The sequence below is a fragment of the Oryza sativa genome, chromosome 11 (assembly GCF_034140825.1).
Source record: "Oryza sativa Japonica Group chromosome 11, ASM3414082v1".
NCBI classification, from domain to species: domain Eukaryota; kingdom Viridiplantae; phylum Streptophyta; class Magnoliopsida; order Poales; family Poaceae; genus Oryza; species Oryza sativa.
Genome location: NC_089045.1, coordinates 30,862,909 through 30,882,487, shown reverse-complemented (window position 1 = coordinate 30,882,487; position 19,579 = coordinate 30,862,909). Strand labels below are relative to the sequence as shown.

General features: G+C 45.3%; 4 protein-coding genes and 1 non-coding gene across 6 annotated transcripts; 1 reads left to right on the top strand and 4 right to left on the bottom strand.

Annotated features, from left to right (window-relative positions):
• Positions 1–127: 127 nt before the first annotated feature.
• On the bottom strand, positions 128–958 carry LOC4351213 (metallothionein-like protein 1A). Its single transcript, NM_001404597.1, has 2 exons — positions 748–958; positions 128–606 (listed from the first exon to the last, which is right to left on the bottom strand). Exons 1-2 carry the CDS (start codon positions 798–800, stop codon positions 435–437), a joined length of 225 nt encoding a protein of 74 aa, NP_001391526.1. The 5' UTR covers positions 801–958; the 3' UTR covers positions 128–434.
• Positions 959–4,042: 3,084 nt separating this feature from the next.
• Positions 4,043–4,115, bottom strand: TRNAK-CUU (transfer RNA lysine (anticodon CUU)). The gene has a single exon. It is a non-coding gene; the product is annotated as a tRNA-Lys (tRNA).
• A 281-nt stretch (positions 4,116–4,396) lies between these two features.
• Positions 4,397–7,869, bottom strand: LOC4351211 (probable GTP-binding protein OBGM, mitochondrial). Its single transcript, NM_001404596.1, has 5 exons — positions 7,639–7,869; positions 6,993–7,101; positions 6,588–6,670; positions 5,984–6,046; positions 4,397–5,888 (listed from the first exon to the last, which is right to left on the bottom strand). Exons 1-5 carry the CDS (start codon positions 7,762–7,764, stop codon positions 4,683–4,685), a joined length of 1,587 nt encoding a protein of 528 aa, NP_001391525.1. The 5' UTR covers positions 7,765–7,869; the 3' UTR covers positions 4,397–4,682.
• A 4,954-nt stretch (positions 7,870–12,823) lies between these two features.
• LOC112936807 (putative disease resistance protein RGA1) lies at positions 12,824–16,901 on the top strand. 2 transcript variants are annotated; one of them, XM_026021078.2, is made up of 3 exons: positions 12,824–13,973; positions 14,257–16,420; positions 16,552–16,901. In XM_026021078.2, exons 1-3 carry the CDS (start codon positions 12,918–12,920, stop codon positions 16,566–16,568), a joined length of 3,237 nt encoding a protein of 1,078 aa, XP_025876863.2. In that variant the 5' UTR covers positions 12,824–12,917; the 3' UTR covers positions 16,569–16,901. The 2 variants fall into 2 exon arrangements, with proteins under 2 accessions (XP_025876863.2, XP_066161760.1); XM_066305663.1 differs by having other exon boundaries at positions 14,257–16,885.
• Positions 16,902–17,149: 248 nt separating this feature from the next.
• LOC4351209 (uncharacterized) lies at positions 17,150–19,234 on the bottom strand. Its single transcript, XM_015760329.3, has 4 exons — positions 18,916–19,234; positions 17,926–18,022; positions 17,747–17,806; positions 17,150–17,455 (listed from the first exon to the last, which is right to left on the bottom strand). Exons 1-4 carry the CDS (start codon positions 19,170–19,172, stop codon positions 17,375–17,377), a joined length of 495 nt encoding a protein of 164 aa, XP_015615815.1. The 5' UTR covers positions 19,173–19,234; the 3' UTR covers positions 17,150–17,374.
• Between the last annotated feature and the right edge of the window lie 345 nt (positions 19,235–19,579).

The window sequence follows — 19,579 nt, the reverse complement described above, 5'->3', positions numbered from 1 at the left end:
GGTACTCGTATCCAACGTTTTTATCCCCAGTCATACTTGTAGCTCATTTCTAATTTATGAGCTTGGTATGTTACAATGTTATAATGTATGAGTATATTATTACTATTACGAGTAACAGGTAACCGGGTAAATATTAAACTGAATTATTGGACTAATTTCGTAATGAGCCACTATTGAAGGTACAAAATACATATACATAGGAAATAATAGCCAAACCAGTTTAATATATTCATCACTTCATCTGTGGATACACCATTACAAGCATAGTACGTGAATAGTGAAACCAATAACATAGCACATCGATTAACCCATCACACACACACACACACCCCATATATATTGGTCAAGCACCAACCCAAATGGCCAAGCTTCTTTATTTTTCTGCATCACAATTCACACGCACACATGATAGATGGTAGATGCAGGCAGGCATCTTAGCAGTTGCAAGGGTTGCACCTGCAGCTGGAACCGCAGCTGCAGCCATGGGCGGTCTCGCCGGACTCTGCGGCCGCCTCAAACTGCTGCGCCTTCTTCTCCGGCGCCACACCCAGCACGACGGTGGCCTTGGTGCTGCTGCTCTTCTCTTCCAGGTCAGGGTACTTCTTTCTGCAACAAAATCAACATCAATCAGTTACCACAAGAATTAACTCTGCAACAACGATTACTCTGCATATTTAGAGAATATTAATAATGAAAAGATTGCCCTATAAATCAAGAACAAGTCAGCAAAGTTACAGTGAAAATTACCCGCAGGAGCAGTTTGAGCCGCAGCTGCAGCTAGATCCACAGCTGCAAGACATCTTCTCTCAGTCTGTAATTAAGCTCAAGCAACTGAAGATGAAATCAACTAAGGAGAAGAAGAAGAGCTTTTGAGATGATGAGCGCAATGCATAGCCTTCGGGTCCTCCTCGCTTCTTATAGGACTGGATCGAGGCCGGCCGGCAAAGAAGCGTATATTACCACGGCGTTGCTACGTGTCCCAATGATATAGGCTATTAGGCTGTCTGGAATTAGTCAATACAAGTTATCTCTCGTCCAATGGCCATTATTTGACAGTGAAGCTTTTTGTAGAGCATTTGATTTTGATTTTGATTTTGGTTTCTCACAAATTTTAGTCTCCATATTGATGGCGAGTGTTATTGGATTTACTATGGCTACAACTTCTACTACTTGGTGGCAGTTTCTTACAAGTAAATTTTCTAATGTGAATTGAGGCCTAATGGAAATAGATTACACACCGAAATTACTTGCTTGAATAATTTTTCTGAACAGAGTTCTTCTTCACGTCTGTGTCAAAATGTGATTGCTTTCTGCAAAAGCAACAATGCGTAGTTGACTTCTCTTCCCTTCTTCTCATTACACCAGCAACGTTATTTAAGTTAGAATATCTAATATGAAAATGCAATTATACGTCATTTTATATCTACCAATGACTTCTGCAACTGCCTAGCGGCAAGAAATGGGCCTTCTATGTACCTTCTCACCGTTTCTGTTGCATCAAAACAATTAAGTTTTAGATAAAGAAGCATTTTGTTCAATATGCCTTGGCATTTTTTAAGGATAGTGCAGTATGTACTGATGGAACAATTAAAAATAACATCTGAGTATTTCTATTTTATTCAAGTACATTCTTTATGTTATCTTGGTTTCCTCTGTAACCTTCAAGGCTGTACGACTACAGCCAAGTATTTTCTGCGTGAGGGTTTACTTCAGAAAGGTATGGCCCATTGATAAGGTCAATAAGAGTGGAAAATACATGAAATTTGCATGGATGATAGTCGATCAATTCAACCTTGATTGTTCATAAATACGTTTTTTTAAAAAAATGTTATTTATAAATATGCTAAACTGCTGCATTCATGACACTTACGAACAACCTTTTCCATCATCCTATGTTATTTCCACTCTAAGGCATATGCCCTGTTTCAAGCAGAGAGGATAGATGACAGTAAGAACTGCCTGAAAAATGACAACTACCCAGACTGGTACACAAGAAACCTTCCTTGTAACATTCATCATGAGAAAATTTACTATCCTTGAGAGGTACCGAGACAACAATAGGCTTGATGCTACGTTGCCAACTTGTCTGTTTTAGCTGACCTGACTGAGACAACAATAAAACATCACATCCAGCACATCAAGAATCCAGAATGGGATCTCCTTTTTTTTATATATGTGCACTGAAAATAGAAAACATTATCGCACTACGTTACAAATATTGTGCCAAAATCCTTAGCAACTTGCTAATCCTATCCTACGTCTGGGAACTATGATAGCTAAGTATTTTCACAAGTAGTATTTTCACTATGATCTATATATATTAGCAGAGCATATATATGATCTACAACAAGGAGTATTTTCACTATGCGTGTCCTACTAACATAGGACATGTAACATGTTGATATATAAAAAAATTAACTCTAAAAAATAATAGTAACACATAGAACAAGGTTATCTGAACCATGGGTGGTACTCACTGCAATTTCATTTCACTTATGGAAAAAAATTTGAAAATATACCATTTTTCTCATAATTTGCGTTTATATACACGGGGGAGAAAGATTTGCGCAAATATACCTCTCCCGCGTGTTGAGAACGCGGGAGCGAAACGAATGCGTGGCATGGTGGTGCTGGACCGAGAGCTGCAGCGTTTGCGCGGAACGGTGGCGTGGTACCGGCTCGGTCGCGCAGACCGAGAGTGCGGAACCGAGCCGGTCCTGCGCGGTGGCGGCGCACGTCCGGGACCGAGCCGACGTCCGCTCGATCGCGCGGAACGGAGCCGCGGGATCGCCGCGGTCGCGCGGAATGGATCATGCGGGACCGGCCGCGCTCCCGCTTGCCCTATGCACGGGACCGGATAAAGTTGCTAATCGGTTTTACACATATCAGTCAAAACTTTGCAGCTAAACATATATTTTGCAGCGGTTTAGTACGTAACCGCAAGAGCAAGCTACTGAAACTGGGAGTTTGAAAACGATAAAGCAAGCCAGTAACGCAGATGATTACGAGACATTTACTGCTTTTCTGCCCAACACAAACAAAATTGATGATGCAACCACGGGGCTCAGTAGAGAGATCTCACGGTATGGCCAGTTACAGGTCCGTCGTCTTCGAGCTCTTTGAGGACGTAGAAACTGGCCAGCTGCAAGTATTAACATTACCGTGATTACAAGTAATATACCTACCCTGAGTTTCCAGTTAGCAACAGGCATGCTCAGTTTTATCCCAACTGGCTCGGTCCCGCCGATCCATTCCGCGCGACCGCGGCGATCCCGCGGCTCCGTTCCGCGCGATCGAGCGGACGTCGGCTCGGTCCCGGACGTGCGCTGCCACCGCGCCGGACCGGCTCGGTTCCGTACTCTCGGTCTACGTGACCGAGCCGGTCCCGCGTCACCGTTCCGCGCAACCGCTGCAGCTCTCGGTCCCGCCCCACCACGCCGTGCATTTGTTTCGCTCCCACGTTCCCAACGCACGGGAGAGGTGTATTTGCGCAAATCCTCCTAATCCTTTATATATAAACATAAATTATGAGAAAAAATGGTATATTTTTAATTTTTTTTCTTCACTTATGTATTGCAAAAATCAGGGACATGCTCATATCAGAGACGTCAGTGGGGAAGAAAGCATGATATTTGAGAGTAACATCCTACTGAATTCAACTAGGAAGTCCCAGCGCTTCATATGCATCAAGGGAGAATGAAAGCTACAGGTATATTATATAAATGTACAGTAAGTTCGGATGATCGATTGATTGCAACTCGGTGGGCATTTTCCCGAAGTCACAATTGACTAACTGAGGACTAGAACGGGAGGCCAAATGTCGCCACTTCTGAAAGGAACATTTTGTTCAGAACTTCAAGATGAAATGAGCATGGCGATGATGTGCAAATACGTAATGGACTTACCAATGTTCAGATCCACTCAGGAAAAACTACAGCTATGACCTCCAGAAAAAGAACAATGAGATGTTCAGAGACAATCCAACAATGAAATAAAAGAACAATGAATTGTTCAGAGACAATCCAACAAAAAAAAAAAGCATCGCCCACCGTGGGGCTCGAACCCACGACCACAAGGTTAAGAGCCTTGCGCTCTACCGACTGAGCTAGACGGGCTCACATGCTGAAGAGCTTCTGCTTGCCTATTCATTGTGAAGTCAAGTTCTGACGAAATTTCAAGCAAAATGATGTGTCTTTGTTTGCCAACATCTACAGATGAGAACAACTATTGTTTACCTATCCATGTTGGTTCGTGGGAGTTCTTCTCTGTAGCTATTATTACAGCACAAGCTCCAATTCCCTTTGTAGGGAGAAAAAAATGCTCGAGCTTAGTCAAGATAAAGTCAGCAGCAGCTGAGTGTCAAAATGGAGTTCCAAGGCATTATACACTGTTGATGTTGAAATCATAAGAACTTTTTCGGCCCCAAAGCCTAGATGCATCATCACAGATGCAATGGAATAGCATGAAACAACTGAAGCCTGCTACCCTGGAAACACTAATTTTATGACTAGTTGTTCACGATCTGTTGTGGATTTTACATCCCCAGCCTAAGTAATAACAAGAAAAAGCAAAACAAAAGCAACACATTTGTACGAACTGCCGAGAGGGAAATTTTCCAAAACATTTCCCCACTGCATCAGCATCTCAAGGAAAAATTCTACCATAATTTTGCTCAACTTAATTTAATCTACCACAATTTTGCTCAACTCAATACCCTGAGGATCTGAGGCATCCATAAGGTCTCTCAGACCAACTCTCAGATCTGGTACTCCCTCTTGCAAGATGGCACATATTGGAAACATTGGAACGCCCTGCACTCTCTTCTTCAGTTCTTCATACATTTCATCGGCTCCCTCTTCATCTATTTTGTTTGCAACAATCAATGATGGGCGCTTTGTCAGGCCTTCTTGGTAATGCTCCAGCTCCACGACCAAATCCCGCAGTTGCTCCCATGGCGGGACACCCTTTCGACCATTGAGCGTGGCTGCCAGGTCAAGTACGTAAGCCAGAACTTTTGTGCGCTCTATGTGCCTCAAGAAAGCATGGCCAAGGCCACGGTTCTCGTGGGCACCTTTGATCAGACCGGGTATATCAGCCACTTTCACTGAGAAGTAGTCCTCATAAGTTAAGCTACCAATATTGGGCCTTAGGGTGGTGAATGCATAGTCAGCTATCTCTGGGCGAGCCCTAGAGAGAGCGCTCAGCAATGTGCTCTTTCCAGCATTAGGCATACCAACAAGCCCAACATCAGCAATGCTCTTCAGTTCCAAGATAAGATAGGTCTCAGTTCCAGGATGTCCAGTACTCAAGCTAGCCATCTCCTCTTCCTTATGTGCTTTGGACAGCCACATCTCCTTGAGGATACAAGCATTCCCTAGTCCACCTTCCCCTCCTCTTGCTATGATCAACCGCTGCCCAGGCTTTGTCATTTCAGCAACACTATACCGAACATCTTCTTCCTCCTCCTTTTCCTCCGTTACCTCCTCCATGTCCAACTCTTCTTCATCGTCCTCCCAAAATTCATCATCCTCATCATCAAATTGATCATTTTCATCTACCCCCACCTGGTGTGGATAGCTAGTGCCATCATAATCTTCGGTGCGCACAAACTCAGTCATGTAATATGGTTCCTTTCCCCGATGATTTCTGTTTCCTCTTTCACAATCATTTTCAGCAGTGTTCTTCTTGGAAGAAATATGTTGACTGGATCGGCTGCTATCCAGACCTTTCATCATCTTGCTGCCAATACGACTGGAGCTGAATGGTGAGTGTTCAACAGCATCTGGGATATCCCAGGGATCTAGAGCTCTGGTTGGCTTATTTACAGAAAGAGAAGGTTGCTCCCCTTCAACTAGATGAATAACAGTGCCTACTGGTACCTGCGCAATCTGTCACAAACAATAGAAGAAAGAGATGTGTCACCAGTTTTCTTTTGATAGAGAATCGCATATATATATATATATATACATATACTGGTGGTAACCTTGTCAGAACCTCTTGTCCCGATCTGATTCTTTGAAACTCCATTGGCTCCTCGGCTTGCTTTCTGAAAATAGAGCAGTGTACAGGCATCAAGTGAGGTAAGCAACTAAGCATGAATTTTCTCCAGACATATATCTCAACAGAATTGCTCCATATCATATGAAACTACTCCATAACAACAACGAAATATTTAGGCTCTGAAGCTAGCCAAAACAAATTAGTACTTGATACAATTTCACCAACAACAGTTGAACAAAAGAATTTCCAAAGGAAACACATGATAATCAGGGTGGATAAATAATCTTGGTCAGCCTTTTATTGTAACAACCTCATTGTGTCTTTTATATATGCAGGCATATATCAGGATCCTTCATATTCTTTCGTGATGATTTTTTTTTAAAAAAATCTTTAGGATCATGATTGGGTAGGGTTAGCCCCTTTTAGTTCAACAAGTTCAGATTCTCAGCAACGGCACAGTGTTTTTAGGAACACAGATCCTAAATCTAGCACAATATGATGTTTTCAAACAGCAGGAAACCAGGAAGGTGCAGAAAAAGTATGCATCTCTGGACAAAACGGACAATATGATGGTTTTAAACATATACCATGTGATGTTGCAAACCACTGAAATCCCAGACAGACCTTGAACACTCAAGAATGACATCACCACCTCTTCCTCCATTACCACCTGCATATTTCACATAAGGAAGATCTGATCTGGCTCCATTGTTTAAGAAAGAAAATCCTGACTGACTGACTGTCAAATTAGAACAAATAGCATGAATTATCTTTGGCCAACTTAAATAGTACAAGCCTAGAAATATTCTGATATAGTCATGTGTGAAGCCTCATTGACAGGGCATAACTAAAAAGAAATCCCTTTATCAAGGAAACAACAGAAACAACTAGGCATTATTACACTACAAACAAATACACGAAAAAGATTACTGCTAGCACCATGTGACAATTCCACAGGCTGTGCAGCAGGGGAGTCGTTAAAAAGTGCTCACCATCAGGTTTGCCTTGGCGATCTGACCTGGAGCGCCGAAGACTGATGCAGCCATTGCCACCATCACCACCCTTGGCACGCAAACGGAACCTATCCACCATGCCCCTTGACTGCAAATTTCAGTATGGATGTTTCTTACTATCACCGTGTGATGACATGGATTTCTTGAAACCTCAAAGAATGGGTGCCTTTCAGTATATTTCTATTGTCAAGCTTTTACATAATGCAAGTTTGTTATTCCCCACAAGTGTAATTGGGAGGATTAAGAAAGTTAAAATCCAGTGGAAATCAAAGCATCTCTATGGCATGTGTGTAAGAAAATAGTAATTCTGACAAAAAGGACAGCTTGCTTATGAGAAATTGTTAAGGGGGTAAAATGGTATACGGGTGGTTTCTTATTATGCTGTTGCTGCCTTGGATGATGTTCAGCTGCAGTGATAAATAATCAGTTCAATCCGTTGTTCTCAGTGTTTGAATGCAGCATATACTGAAACATTTCGTACAAATACACAACTCGTCGCCGAGAACACAAGGTAAGACACATATATATTTTAAATAGTCCTGCACTCATTACTCAAAGGAGGGAGGGATTTGCCATGATAGCAAGCACCGAGCCTAGCCTAGAGATAACAGATTCCAGAAATTACCTGCAAAGGCGCCGTCTTTGGCTTCCTGCCTTCCGGCTCGGTGGCGTAGTAGCATCCGATCCCAGTAGCCGCGGGAGGCTTGGGCAGCGAGATGCGGCGGAGGAGAGCATGCTGCCGCCTCCACATCTTGGCTGTGGAACGGAAGTCGTGGACGGAGTAGCGGAGGCGGCGGCGGCGGCGGTGGCGACGGCAGGGGAGTGGAGAGGAGGAAGACGAGCGGCCTGGCGTACTGTGAGATTCGGCCCACGGGCTCTCCTTCTCATTGGGCCATATCCCACAGGAAAACAAGAAAAGTAGACTTCAATTTAAGCCCCTGTTTGTTTCAGCTTAATAATATTATTGTAATCTAGATTATTAAATCAGATTACTTTAAACTGGATTATAATAAGCTAACATAAAATAAGCTACGAGTTGTTTGTTTCTCTGGATTATTAGAGGCATCTAAGGGTAGTGGGTCTTTAGCCACTCAATAATCTGGAAAAAGCTTCTCTAGAGGTGATTATTGGATTATAGTAATCTAGCTTATAGATTAAAATAATCTAGCATAATAATCTACTTGTTTGTTTCAGCTTACACCTAATAATCCTAAGCTAAATCAAACAGGGTCTTATATGGCCTCTCATCCCCTAGCTGAGATTGCTAATTGGCGCGCGCTAGATCCGTATCTGGCGCGTGTGGCCCTCCACCGGCCACGTGTCTTTTTTAGTGATTTTTTTCTCTGTTTTCTGCGTGATTTTTTTGGCGCGATTTTTTCCATATTTTTTTTACTAGACTTCACTGCCGAGCAAGATGCCGGCGGCGCTGAAGCCGTACCGCGACAACGAGCTCCGTAACCTGCGCAACGACGACCAGCAGGGCCCGTACCAGGAGCACGACCACGTCTACCGCTACAACGTCTACAACGACCTCGGCGAGCCCGACTCCGACAACCCTCGCCCCGTCCTCGGTGGTTCCGCTGGCGAGGGGAGGGAGAACAGAGAGAGAGAATGAGAGATTGGGGAGAGAGAGAGGGGTGGGGCCCACCAATTTTTTATTAAAAGAATTGCTGACTGTATTGTCACGTAGGACTAAAACCAGCATGGATTGAGGCGGGGGGTTAGTTGTCCGGTTTGCACAGTTGGGATGAAAAATATCCGGTTTTGAGGTTTAGGGGGGATAATTCGTTCGACCGCGATAGTTCGGGGGGTAATTCGTACATTTTCATTATTATTTTCATTATTATTATTATTATTATTATTATTATTATTATTATTATTATTATTATTATTATTATTATTATTATTATTATTATTATTATTATTAAGTATGAATCCCCCCAACTATCTCGATCGACCGAATTACCCCCCTCCCCCCAAACCCGAAAACCAGACATTGCTCACCCCGAACTTTCAATACCGGACGAATTACCCCCCTCGACCCAATCCAGAGTGGTTTTGCCCTACGTGGCGTACGTGTGGCAATCCAGTCAGTATTTTCTTTTTTTAAAAATAGTGGGCCCCACCTGTCATACCCCTCTCTCTCTCCACCACCCATTAGATTCTTCACATCCTGATCTCTCTCTCAGGCACAGGCGTGCCCGGCGGCGCACAGGGTGGGCGGTGGACGGTGGCGCGCGTGAGGCAGGCGGTGAGCAGCGACGCGGGGACGAGTGGCGCGCTGGCTGGGGAAAGGGTTCGACGCGGCACACCGGCGGCTACGACGGGGTGAGGGGGCTGTGCGACCGGTGACCAAGGAGGTGAAGGCGGTGACCAGGGCGACTGCAGTGGACGGGGCCGCCAGCGTCCACCTCTCTCTCTCTCTCTTGGGCGCAGGTGCGCATGGCGGCGCAGCGGGGCGGGCGGTAGACGGCGGGGCGGACAGAGGCGCACGGGGGTGCGAGACGTGGAGGCGGGAGTGGCGAACACCAAAAGCTGGAGCAGCGTCGGGAGGAGGACGGGGAGGAGGAGGAAGAGGGTGATGGCGGCGGTGGAGGAGGAGGCCGTTCCCCCGCTCTCCATTTCCTCCGCGCCCAGCTTCTGTGGACGGGCGGGCGGGCGGCGGCGCGCGGGGGGTGGGCGGTGGATGGCGGCACGTGGTGGGTGGCGGGCGGTGACGCGTGGGGGTGGGTGGCGGACGGCGACGCGCGGGGGTGGGCGGTGGTCAGTGGCGCACGGGTGCAGGTGGTGGTCAGCGGTGCGCGGGAGAGGGCGGTGCGCAGCGGCGCGAGACGAGGAGGCAGCGGCACGAGACGAGGCGGTGGTGACGCAACGCTCCTCGTGAACTCCTCGTACCGACTCTGCTCCTCGTCCTCGTACCAGCGACACGGAGGACGGTGCATGAGATGGTCGCGGAGGGCCTCGGCATGACGCAGCTCATCTCCATCATCCACCCCAACTCCACCTCCGGCCTCCAGGTCGCCCTCCACCACGATGTCGGCGGCAGAGGGTGCGCCGTTGTGGCAGCTGCTGTGGCCGGTGGTTGTTTGCCGCTCCCACCTCGGCGTCCCGCACCCCTGCGCGACGGCGTCCGCCGTCCACCTCCCGCCCCTCCGCGCCATCATGCGCACCTGCGCCTGAGAGAGAGAGACGGGTGAAGAGGCATGATAGGTGGGTCTCACCAATTTTTTTAAATGAAAATGCTGATGGAATTGACACGCGTACGCTGTGTTGGACAAAACTGCTCTGAATTGGGTCGAGGGGGTGTAATTCATCCAGTATTAAAAGTTCAAGGTGAGTAATGTCTGGTTTTCAGGTTCAAGGGGGTAATACGGTCGACCACGATAGTTCAGGGGTATAATTCGTACTTTTTTCCTTATTATTATTATATGTTCATGTTGGCACTAAAGTGGATGCCACGTTAGCTGGGTTAACTGGCCAACAGGTCACTTAGGACAAAACCAAGATGCATATCACTAAAGGAAGTAAATTGATCTCGTTTTGATACCTGAGGGAGGATGTGTAAACTAGCATGCAGAGCTAAATGCCCATTGGGTAGGAAAAGAAGAGGCAAGAGGAAAACAAATGAAGAAAATAATGATGAAGATCCCTCAACAATCCCTTCCTTGCCTCACAATCTCGCATAAAAAAAAAGAAAATAAAAGCCAACAATTAAAGATCGAAGCAGAAGCATCAAGCTAAGTGCAGGATGAAGAGCAAGGCAAGGATAAACTTTGTTTTAAAAAAATAGACTTTCTACAGTGCTTGTGATATATTAGAGCCATTGATTGCTCTAAATCCAACACATTAAGATAGAAGGTACCAGCGCAAAGGTACTTAAGATTTAGGCTATGTATAAAATTCATGCGGGTGGAGATTGGGAATAAAATCGACAGCGCGGGATTCAATTGCACAAGCTCTGCCTCTTTGGCGAGCCCTCTCCACCACTGGGCAAGTGCGGGTTTTACGTTCAAAACAAATCTACACTCTAGTTACACCTGTAATTAAAGTGAAAAGGTTTTTCTCCTAAATATTGTTGAATGTGCTAGCTATTGGTAAACTCAATTATTAAGCCATGAGAATCAGAAAGATTTTTTTTTTTCAACTACTAATACTGTGTTGTTAGAATTGGAGGATGTCACATAGTACTGCTTTCCAAATCTCTTGTTAGGGTGTGTTCAGGACTCTTTGCCGACCTCTATTATATTGTTTTCCGTGTGCATACATTCTTGAGCTTGAAAAATTTTCTATATTAAAGTTGTTTTTTAAAAGATCGTATTAATATATTTTTTAACTTTTTTTAGATTTAATTAATTAATCATATATATATATATATATATATATATATATATATATATATATATATATATATATATATATATATATATATGAAAATGATTCTATACACCTGGGAGGATGTACACCTGCTCTCATCCACCGTCGATATGTGATTAGCTTCGATGGATCCTGATATCGGATTAACGAGCGGACCCGTTTAACTTTTTGACGAGAAAAAAAATTACGTACCCCTTAATTAAGCCACGGAAACCGGAATGACCTGAGCTCGCACAATTCCTCGTTCCCACCAGTGCATCGGATCCGAAAATCAGGTCACTGGGAGAGACCGCGATATACCAGAACTCGGAGAAGGCGGCGGCGATTCATCGTCGATTCCGCAACAGCAGCGAGATGCATCGTCGATCCATGGCTGCGTTGCAGGTGATGGCGTGATGCATCGGCGTGGCGACCTGCACGCGCGGCGCGGCGGCGGTGTCGACCGATCGGCAACATCGTGCGGCGGAATTGCAGGTCATCGTCCTCGGCGCGACGGGACGGGACTAGTCGACGGTGCGATGCAGCAATAGTTGAACTAACCCAGGCGGCATCAATCACTCGTCGATCTCGCGCAAAGTCTTTTCGATGGCGACAATGCATTCGGCGATAGCCATACGAGATCGATCAGATCCTGTGTACAATGTGGTTAGTACTACTTAATTATTTCTTATGTCGTGTATATCACATCAATATTTTCTTCTTCTTTGCCCAGGCAGTCGCATGGTGCATATGCACACCTTGGAGAGGCTAGTGATGCTAGTCGTCGCTAGAGTCCGCAGTACGGTGTGCTTGCATATATATATATATATATATATATATATATATATATATATATGCGCTAATAAGCTACTGCGTGGATCAGTAAGCCGTTGAATCTGACATGATGAGTAGTAGTTTGTTAATCCAACGGGATAGGTGATTCGACAATATTGATGTGTATGAAGATTTCCATGGTTCAAAGATATGCATTTGCCCGGTCGGTCGAAAGAAAGGCCGACCAAATTTTATTAAGAAGGGGTATGTACAACGTACTTACCATTTTGCTAGGGTGGCAAGCTGATGTGCAGATATCCTAAGTGACTATTTTTTAAAAAAACTTAAATTGCACCCACTAACAAGGTTTTAATACCAACATAGTCAGGTTTCATTATCTTGTACTCAATCACAGCCAACAACCAATATTTATGTACCCACGGTATAATTTACTCAAGAAGAGGGTAGAAGAAAGCAAATGAAGGAAATGATGACAAGGAAAAAGATGGACCCTGCAATGAGCCCTTCCTTGCATCACAATTAATCTGACCGAAAAACAAAGAAAAGAAAAAAAGAGCTAAAAACAAATTAAAAGATTGAAGCAGAAGAAGCAAGCTAAGCACATGATGAAGAGCAAGGCAAGGCAGGGATAATCTTTATTTTAAAAAAGGAAAGAAAAAATGTCTGCTGGTAGCTATATATACGCGTACGCGCGGGCACTGACTACTTCATCAACCAATCTGCCCTCCAGTGTGTGTTAGTGTCGACCACTCACATATGGCCATTGTTCTGGATGCGTTCGCGTCATACGTCGGCGACCTGCTCAAGCAGGTGGCCAAGGACGAGGTCAACCTCCTCTTCGGCGTCTCCGGTGAGATCGCCACCCTCCACGACAAGCTGCGCATCCTCAAGGACTACCTCGCTGACGCCGATCGCCGACGTATCACCGACCAGAGTGTCCAAGGGTGGGTGACGAAGCTCAAGCACGCCATGTACGACGCCACCGACATCCTCGACCTCTGCCACCTCAAGGCCATGCAGCGCCAGCGCGGTGGTGGCAGCTCATCCTCCTCCAACCCTGTGGGCTGCCTGGACTCGCTGCTCTTCTGCCTCCGCAATCCACTCTTCGCCCACGACATTGGAAGCCGCATCAAGGCGCTCAACACCAGGCTCGACGCCATCTGCAAGAGCGCTGCCGCTTTCAGCTTCCTCAAGCTGGAGGCCTACGAGGACATGGCAGCGCCCCGACGGTCCAGCGCCACCGACCGCAGGACGGACCCGGTGCTGGGGAAGGAGAGATCGGGTGTTGTTGGGGAGAAAATCGAGGAGGACACCAGCGCGCTGGTGCAAAGGCTCACCAACGGCAACACGGCTATGACAACGATCATGGTGGTTGCCGTGGTGGGCACCGGCGGGATCGGCAAGACGACGCTGGCGAAGAAGGTGTTCAACGACGAGACCATCCAGAAAGCATTCCACAAGAAGATATGGCTGAGCGTGACGGAAGACGAGAACGAGGTGGAGCTCCTGAGGGAGGCCATCAAGTCCGCCGGCGGCGGCAGTGGCGCCGGCGATGCTCGAGACAGCAACAGCAAGTCCCTTCTTGTCGACGCCATCAGGAACAAGAGGTTCTTCCTTGTGCTAGACGACATGTGGAGTGACAGGGCATGGTGGAACCTGCTCAGGGAGCCCTTCAGCCATGGCGCCGTCGGCAGCCGTGTCCTCATAACCACTCGACATGACGACGTTGCCCGAGGGATGCAAGCCGTCCGCCCCTTCCACCACGTCCACAAACTGTATCCTCGAGATGCCTGGTCACTCCTCAAGAAACAGGTCCGTCGTGTTATTCTCCCATACAACAACGTACATGTATGTTACTTGCATAAAGTGGTTTTTATCCACTCAAGTGGACATACACTCATTTCGTGCATGTCACCTAACTAAAAACCTACCCAAAATTTTGAAAAAGAATAATTGATAAGATACATCAATATTTGTGTGATATATACACCTTACAAACATGTAAGTCCATATTTGACTAGCTTATGCAATACATAAAAAATAACAAATATCAACTGTGAATATATAGTAAGCTAAAATAATCTGACTTGTTCAGGTAGCGTCAAGTGATATGGAGGAGCTTGAAATTGACGACATGCTCAAGGACATCGGAATGGAAATAATAGACAAATGTGACGGATTACCTCTTGCTGTAAAAGTAATGGGAGGACTGTTGCGCAGGAGGGAGAAACAGAGAGCCGATTGGGAACAAGTTCTGCAAGATTTTATATGGTCAGTACCTCCTGGTGAACTAAATGATGCGGTATACCTGAGCTATCAAGATTTGCCTTCTTGTTTGAAGCAGTGCTTTCTGCACTACTCCCTCCTCCCAAAAAATGTAGAATTCTACGATGTCACGGTCATTGGCATGTGGATAAGTGAAGGATTTCTTCACGGGGACACTGATGATTTAGAAAAATTAGGAGAAAGGTACTATCAAGAGTTAATTTACAGAAACCTAATAGAGCCAGATGTAGAATACGCTGATCAATGTGTTAGCACCATGCATGATGTCATTCGTTCATTTGCTCAAGATATCTCTAGAGATGAAGCACTTGTAGTTTCAACTTCAGATGAAAGAGGCAAAGGTGCACTTAGATCACAAAAGTTTCTTAGGCTGTCTGTAGAAACCAATGATTTTCAACCGAACGATGAACTTGAGTGGAAACTCATACAAGGCCAGGGATCACTTAGAACACTAATAGTGATTGGCGAGCTCAAGATTGACCATGGGGATTCGTTGATTAATTTTACAAGCCTAAGGACTCTGCACATAGAAGACACAAATTGTAGTGCATCCTTGGTTGAATCCTTGCACCAACTCAAGCACTTGAGGTATCTGTTCCTAGAATGCAGCGACATAGCTAGACTACTACAGAACATCAGCAAACTCAAATTATTGCAGTACCTTGAGATTATATCTGAAAATTTGGTCAGACTTCCTAACAGCATTGTAAAGCTAGGGCAGCTTAGGCATCTTGACCTTCTAGGCATAAGCATAAGTGGCATACCCCGACAGTTCTGTCGACTGACAAATTTGAGGTATTTGTATGGGTTTCCTGTACAAGCAGATGGTGACTGGTGTAGTTTACAAGAGCTGGGTCCTCTTGCTAAGCTACGGAGACTTGCACTAAGAAAGCTAGAGAATGTACCCGTTACCTCCTTGGCTAGAGAGGCTAGGCTTGGTGAGAAGTTGCATCTTCGCTACTTGAGATTAGAGTGTAGCAGTAGACTTGGTGAAGATGGGTTAGTAGAAGATGAGAAAGGTGTCTCTGAGGAAGAACAGCGGCGAATCGAGGAGGTGTTGGATGAGCTTACCCCACCCTTGTGCCTAGAAAATATTGATATCACAGGCTATTTTGGACAGCGGCTACCAAGGTGGATGATGTCAGGAGCAGCAGGTGCATATATGAGGTTGTTGATTGTGACGATGGATGACCTGGTCTGCTGCACCCAGCTCCCTGACGGCCTCTGCCAGCTCCCATGCCTCAACTTCTTTCAGGTCACCCGTGCCCCTGCAATCAAGCATGTTAGCCCTAAATTTGTTACTATGCAGCCATCATCGAGCCAATTCCGCCATGCCCATGCATTCCCAAAGTTGAAGGAGATGAGGCTGATCGACATGGTGGAGTTTGAGGAGTGGGAGTGGGATCATCAACTGAATAATGTCCCGGCCATGCCTGAATTGGAGGAGCTTATGCTCGAAAACTGCAAGCTGAGATGCCTTCCTCCTGGCCTTTCCTCACAAGCGACGGCTTTGACAAGCATGGGTCTATGTGACATCAAATATCTCAACTTTGTAGAGAGCTTTGCTTCTCTTGTCAAGCTTGAGCTGCAAGATAACCCTGACCTAGAGAGGGTCACTTCAATGCCTAGGTTGCAGAAGCTCATCATCATAGGCTGCCCGAAGATGAGGACATTGGAGGGTGTGCCTGAGCTACGGAAGCTAGCGCTGGAGGATTGCGACATGGAACAACTCCCGAGATACCTACAGCAAGGTGTGAGTCCTATGCATCTGGTGTTGGACTGCAGCTTAGAGCTGCTCACATCCATAGCCCTTGGAGAATCTGGTCCTGAGTGGGGCAAGTTGAGCCATGTCCAGCATGTCAAGGCCTATGCTGACCAAGGAGACGATAAAAGGAAGTGGCATGTGTTATACACAAGAGAACCCTACAGTTTCGAGACAAATATCGGTGACAGCCCTTCTTCCAATTCTGGAGGTAAATCAGCCCAGCTGCTTCTTCTGATTTCTGTCCATAATACTCTTTTTTCCTTATTTTTACCCATGTTTGTTCCATCTTTCAACTGCATGATGCACCTCCCTACTGTTTCCATTTCGCTTAATGGACAGCTTCAGAGGATGAGTAGGAGACAAATACTTCGACGGCTCAAGGCACCCAAGGGGTAACTGGCAGCCATCCACTGTCGAAGACATTGCTAAAGACAGCAGTCAGTACATACTATAAATTGTTGCGGTCCACTACTGTCAGCAAATCTCCTAGTCTAACATTCATTATTTATATAATGCCTAGTCTAACATTCATAAGGAAAACTATGCAGCTCTGTACATGAGATGGGACTGTGAGTTTGTGATTTGTATTTTTGATTTGTTAAGCTTACTTATATAGCTACATATTCTACTAGCTCCTGCAATGCACTGAAAGAAACAAATATATTACTATTTGAGCCAACATTGTTTGATTTGAGGACTGCAGTGACTTAACACAATGTTAATTTTGTACTTAGCTTCTCACCTGAATACAACCTGGTCTATATTGGCTATTATATTGAGAGAAGGTTAGGAAAGACCTAAGAAGGTAACCTTATTGCCTATCAAAAACAGCTGCAATTCAAACCTGTGACTAGAACAAAACATATGACACCCAAACATCAGTAGTGAATTGAATCTTAGAGATTACGAGTGGTATGCAGGTTAACACAGGGGCGCATCAGGTACCAGTTCTTTTCCATTGTTACTACTGCGATTAATTCGGCATGTCTATAGATACATCGAGCACAGAAAGGGCCACTGAATCAACACACCATGGGCATGCAACACGGACTGCCATTCAATAACAGTTCAAGATGAAGCTCCAACAGAAAGGTGGGTTTGGAGGCTTACTACTAGTTGTAAGCCACCTAAAGATTTTCACCCTATTAGTTGCTGGTTGGATTCAGGAGATTTTGTTTGCTATGTCCTTGATGACCTCATCCATGTCAAGTTTCTTCATTTCTGTGAAAGGTCGTGGCATGTTCTGCACACAAATTGGAGTGTGTTCAGTCACACATAAATCATGATACAGCCTAATTCCTGGGAAATACGGTAATAATTATATAGAATGGTCTCTTGGATTCAGTGTTCAAACTGGAATGCAACACAGTTGATTTTAATAAGTACATAGGTGAATTAATGTATCGTCACTGAAAAGAACTGCCAATGCAAGTTAAAGAAAACCAAAGGATAGCTAGCTTGCAAACAACAGATGGAGAAAGCTAAGAAAAATCCCTTATGATTCAGGTACCAAGAAGTAGTAAACAAAGATTACCAGCAGCGATATGAACACTTCACCACCTTCCTCACGAATCTCCAAGCAACCACGTCGTGGCTGAGAATTAAGAGGAAAACAATGATGACAACAAAGGAAGCCAGTGAGATACCAAATAGCTAGCTTAGGGTTGATTGTCGCAAAAAAACAATTACTTGGATTTAACACCATGAAGATACCTTTTCAGGGTTGATTACCACGGATACCCCAGGAACAGAACTTTCCAGATCCTCCTTTACCTTCGCAGCTCTAATCTTGAACTGTCTGCATTGAGTGCTGGAGAATCGTACAAAGAGGCAAGGATAAAAGGAAATTCAATAAGAATTGCTACCAATAATTCATTTAATGCAATAGGACTTTTTTAGATATGTCAAGATAAAGGAATGATGTACAAGTTATCTAGAATAATTCAGCTAAGCAAGGAGAACAATTTGTCCAATGTGAAAAAACAAACTATAAGTCTGTTCAATAACAGATCTATTGCACCATATGGGAGTATGGTCAATCATCATTGTTATATGTAAATACTCCACAAAAGAAGGTCGATTTACATACTGATTAAGTGATTAGAGATACATTAAGGAATTCTTTTCGGTGATAATTCATAAAAACAAAACGCCAGTTATTGCAGTTACAGTAACTACAACTACTTGAACGTACGAAATACAGCAGATTGTGCTGATGTTAGCATTTTATTTAACTCAAGTATCAAGGAAGGAAGCAGAGTATATGACCAATGAAAAGGAAACCTAGATAGCAAAGCAATGGATCGAACTTCACAGAAAATCACAGAAAACTATAATCCGCAAGAAGAAGTAAACCACTACAGCCAGAATACTATAATCTCCAAGCGTCCAAGCAAACTATTTAAACTTAGGAACAAAGAGAACATTGTTATTTTTCTTTTTCTTCTGAATCTGAATTCTGACATCGCTAGAAAATGATTTCCTTATGGTTTCGGGTATCGTAATCTTAAGCATGCACAGAAGACCATCCATAGTATGTACTGCATGTACCTAAAAGCTTCACCTTTTTTCCATCAATCAATCATTAGCCCACAGCATAACGCCATTAAATCCCAAGGATGAAGATGAACTAGTAATCCCCTCAACATAGTCCAGATTCTTAATCTCTAAAAGAAAACCTCACCCGAGCGCGGGGGCACTTACCATGCCTCCACAACGATGCGCTTCCCGTCGCTGACCACAGCGCCGGAATCCTTCTCCGCCGCAGCCGCCACTTGTGCATCTTCTTTCTTGGCCCTCTTCCTCCCCTTCTGCTCGGGTGGTGCCGCCGCCGCCGCCGCTTCCTTTTTGGCCGCCTTGGCCGGAGCCTCGGCGCGCTGCTTACCGACGGCCATGCTCCGTGTCTTCCTCGGTGACCCGACCGCCGCGGTGGCCGCCGGGGACTTGCGCTTAGGAGGCATCGCCGGCAGCGAGAGTGGGTGCGGTGGGTTGGTTCTCCAAGGGAGGGAGTGGGTTTGACTTTGACCTGTTGGAATTGGGGCCGGGAAGAGAAAAAGGCGCGAGAGGTGGACTGCTTCCCGCCTCAATTTGGGGGAACACGGTTGTGTTGTGCTGTGCTGCCCTAATGAATCGATGTATGGGCCTTCCAAACTCCGAACTGGCCCATCGTGAAATACCAGCAGTTTGCTCTACTAACTTCTTCTTTTTTTTTTGGTTCAGAAAAAGAAAAAAGCAGAGAGAGAGATAGGGGGGGGGGGGGGGGGGGGGGGGGGGGCATGAGCCTGTGACTAGCACTCTTGCAGATTCAAACAAGGAAATGTCAGTTCGTCTCATGGAAAAACGAAGGGAGATACAATCTTCATACCGG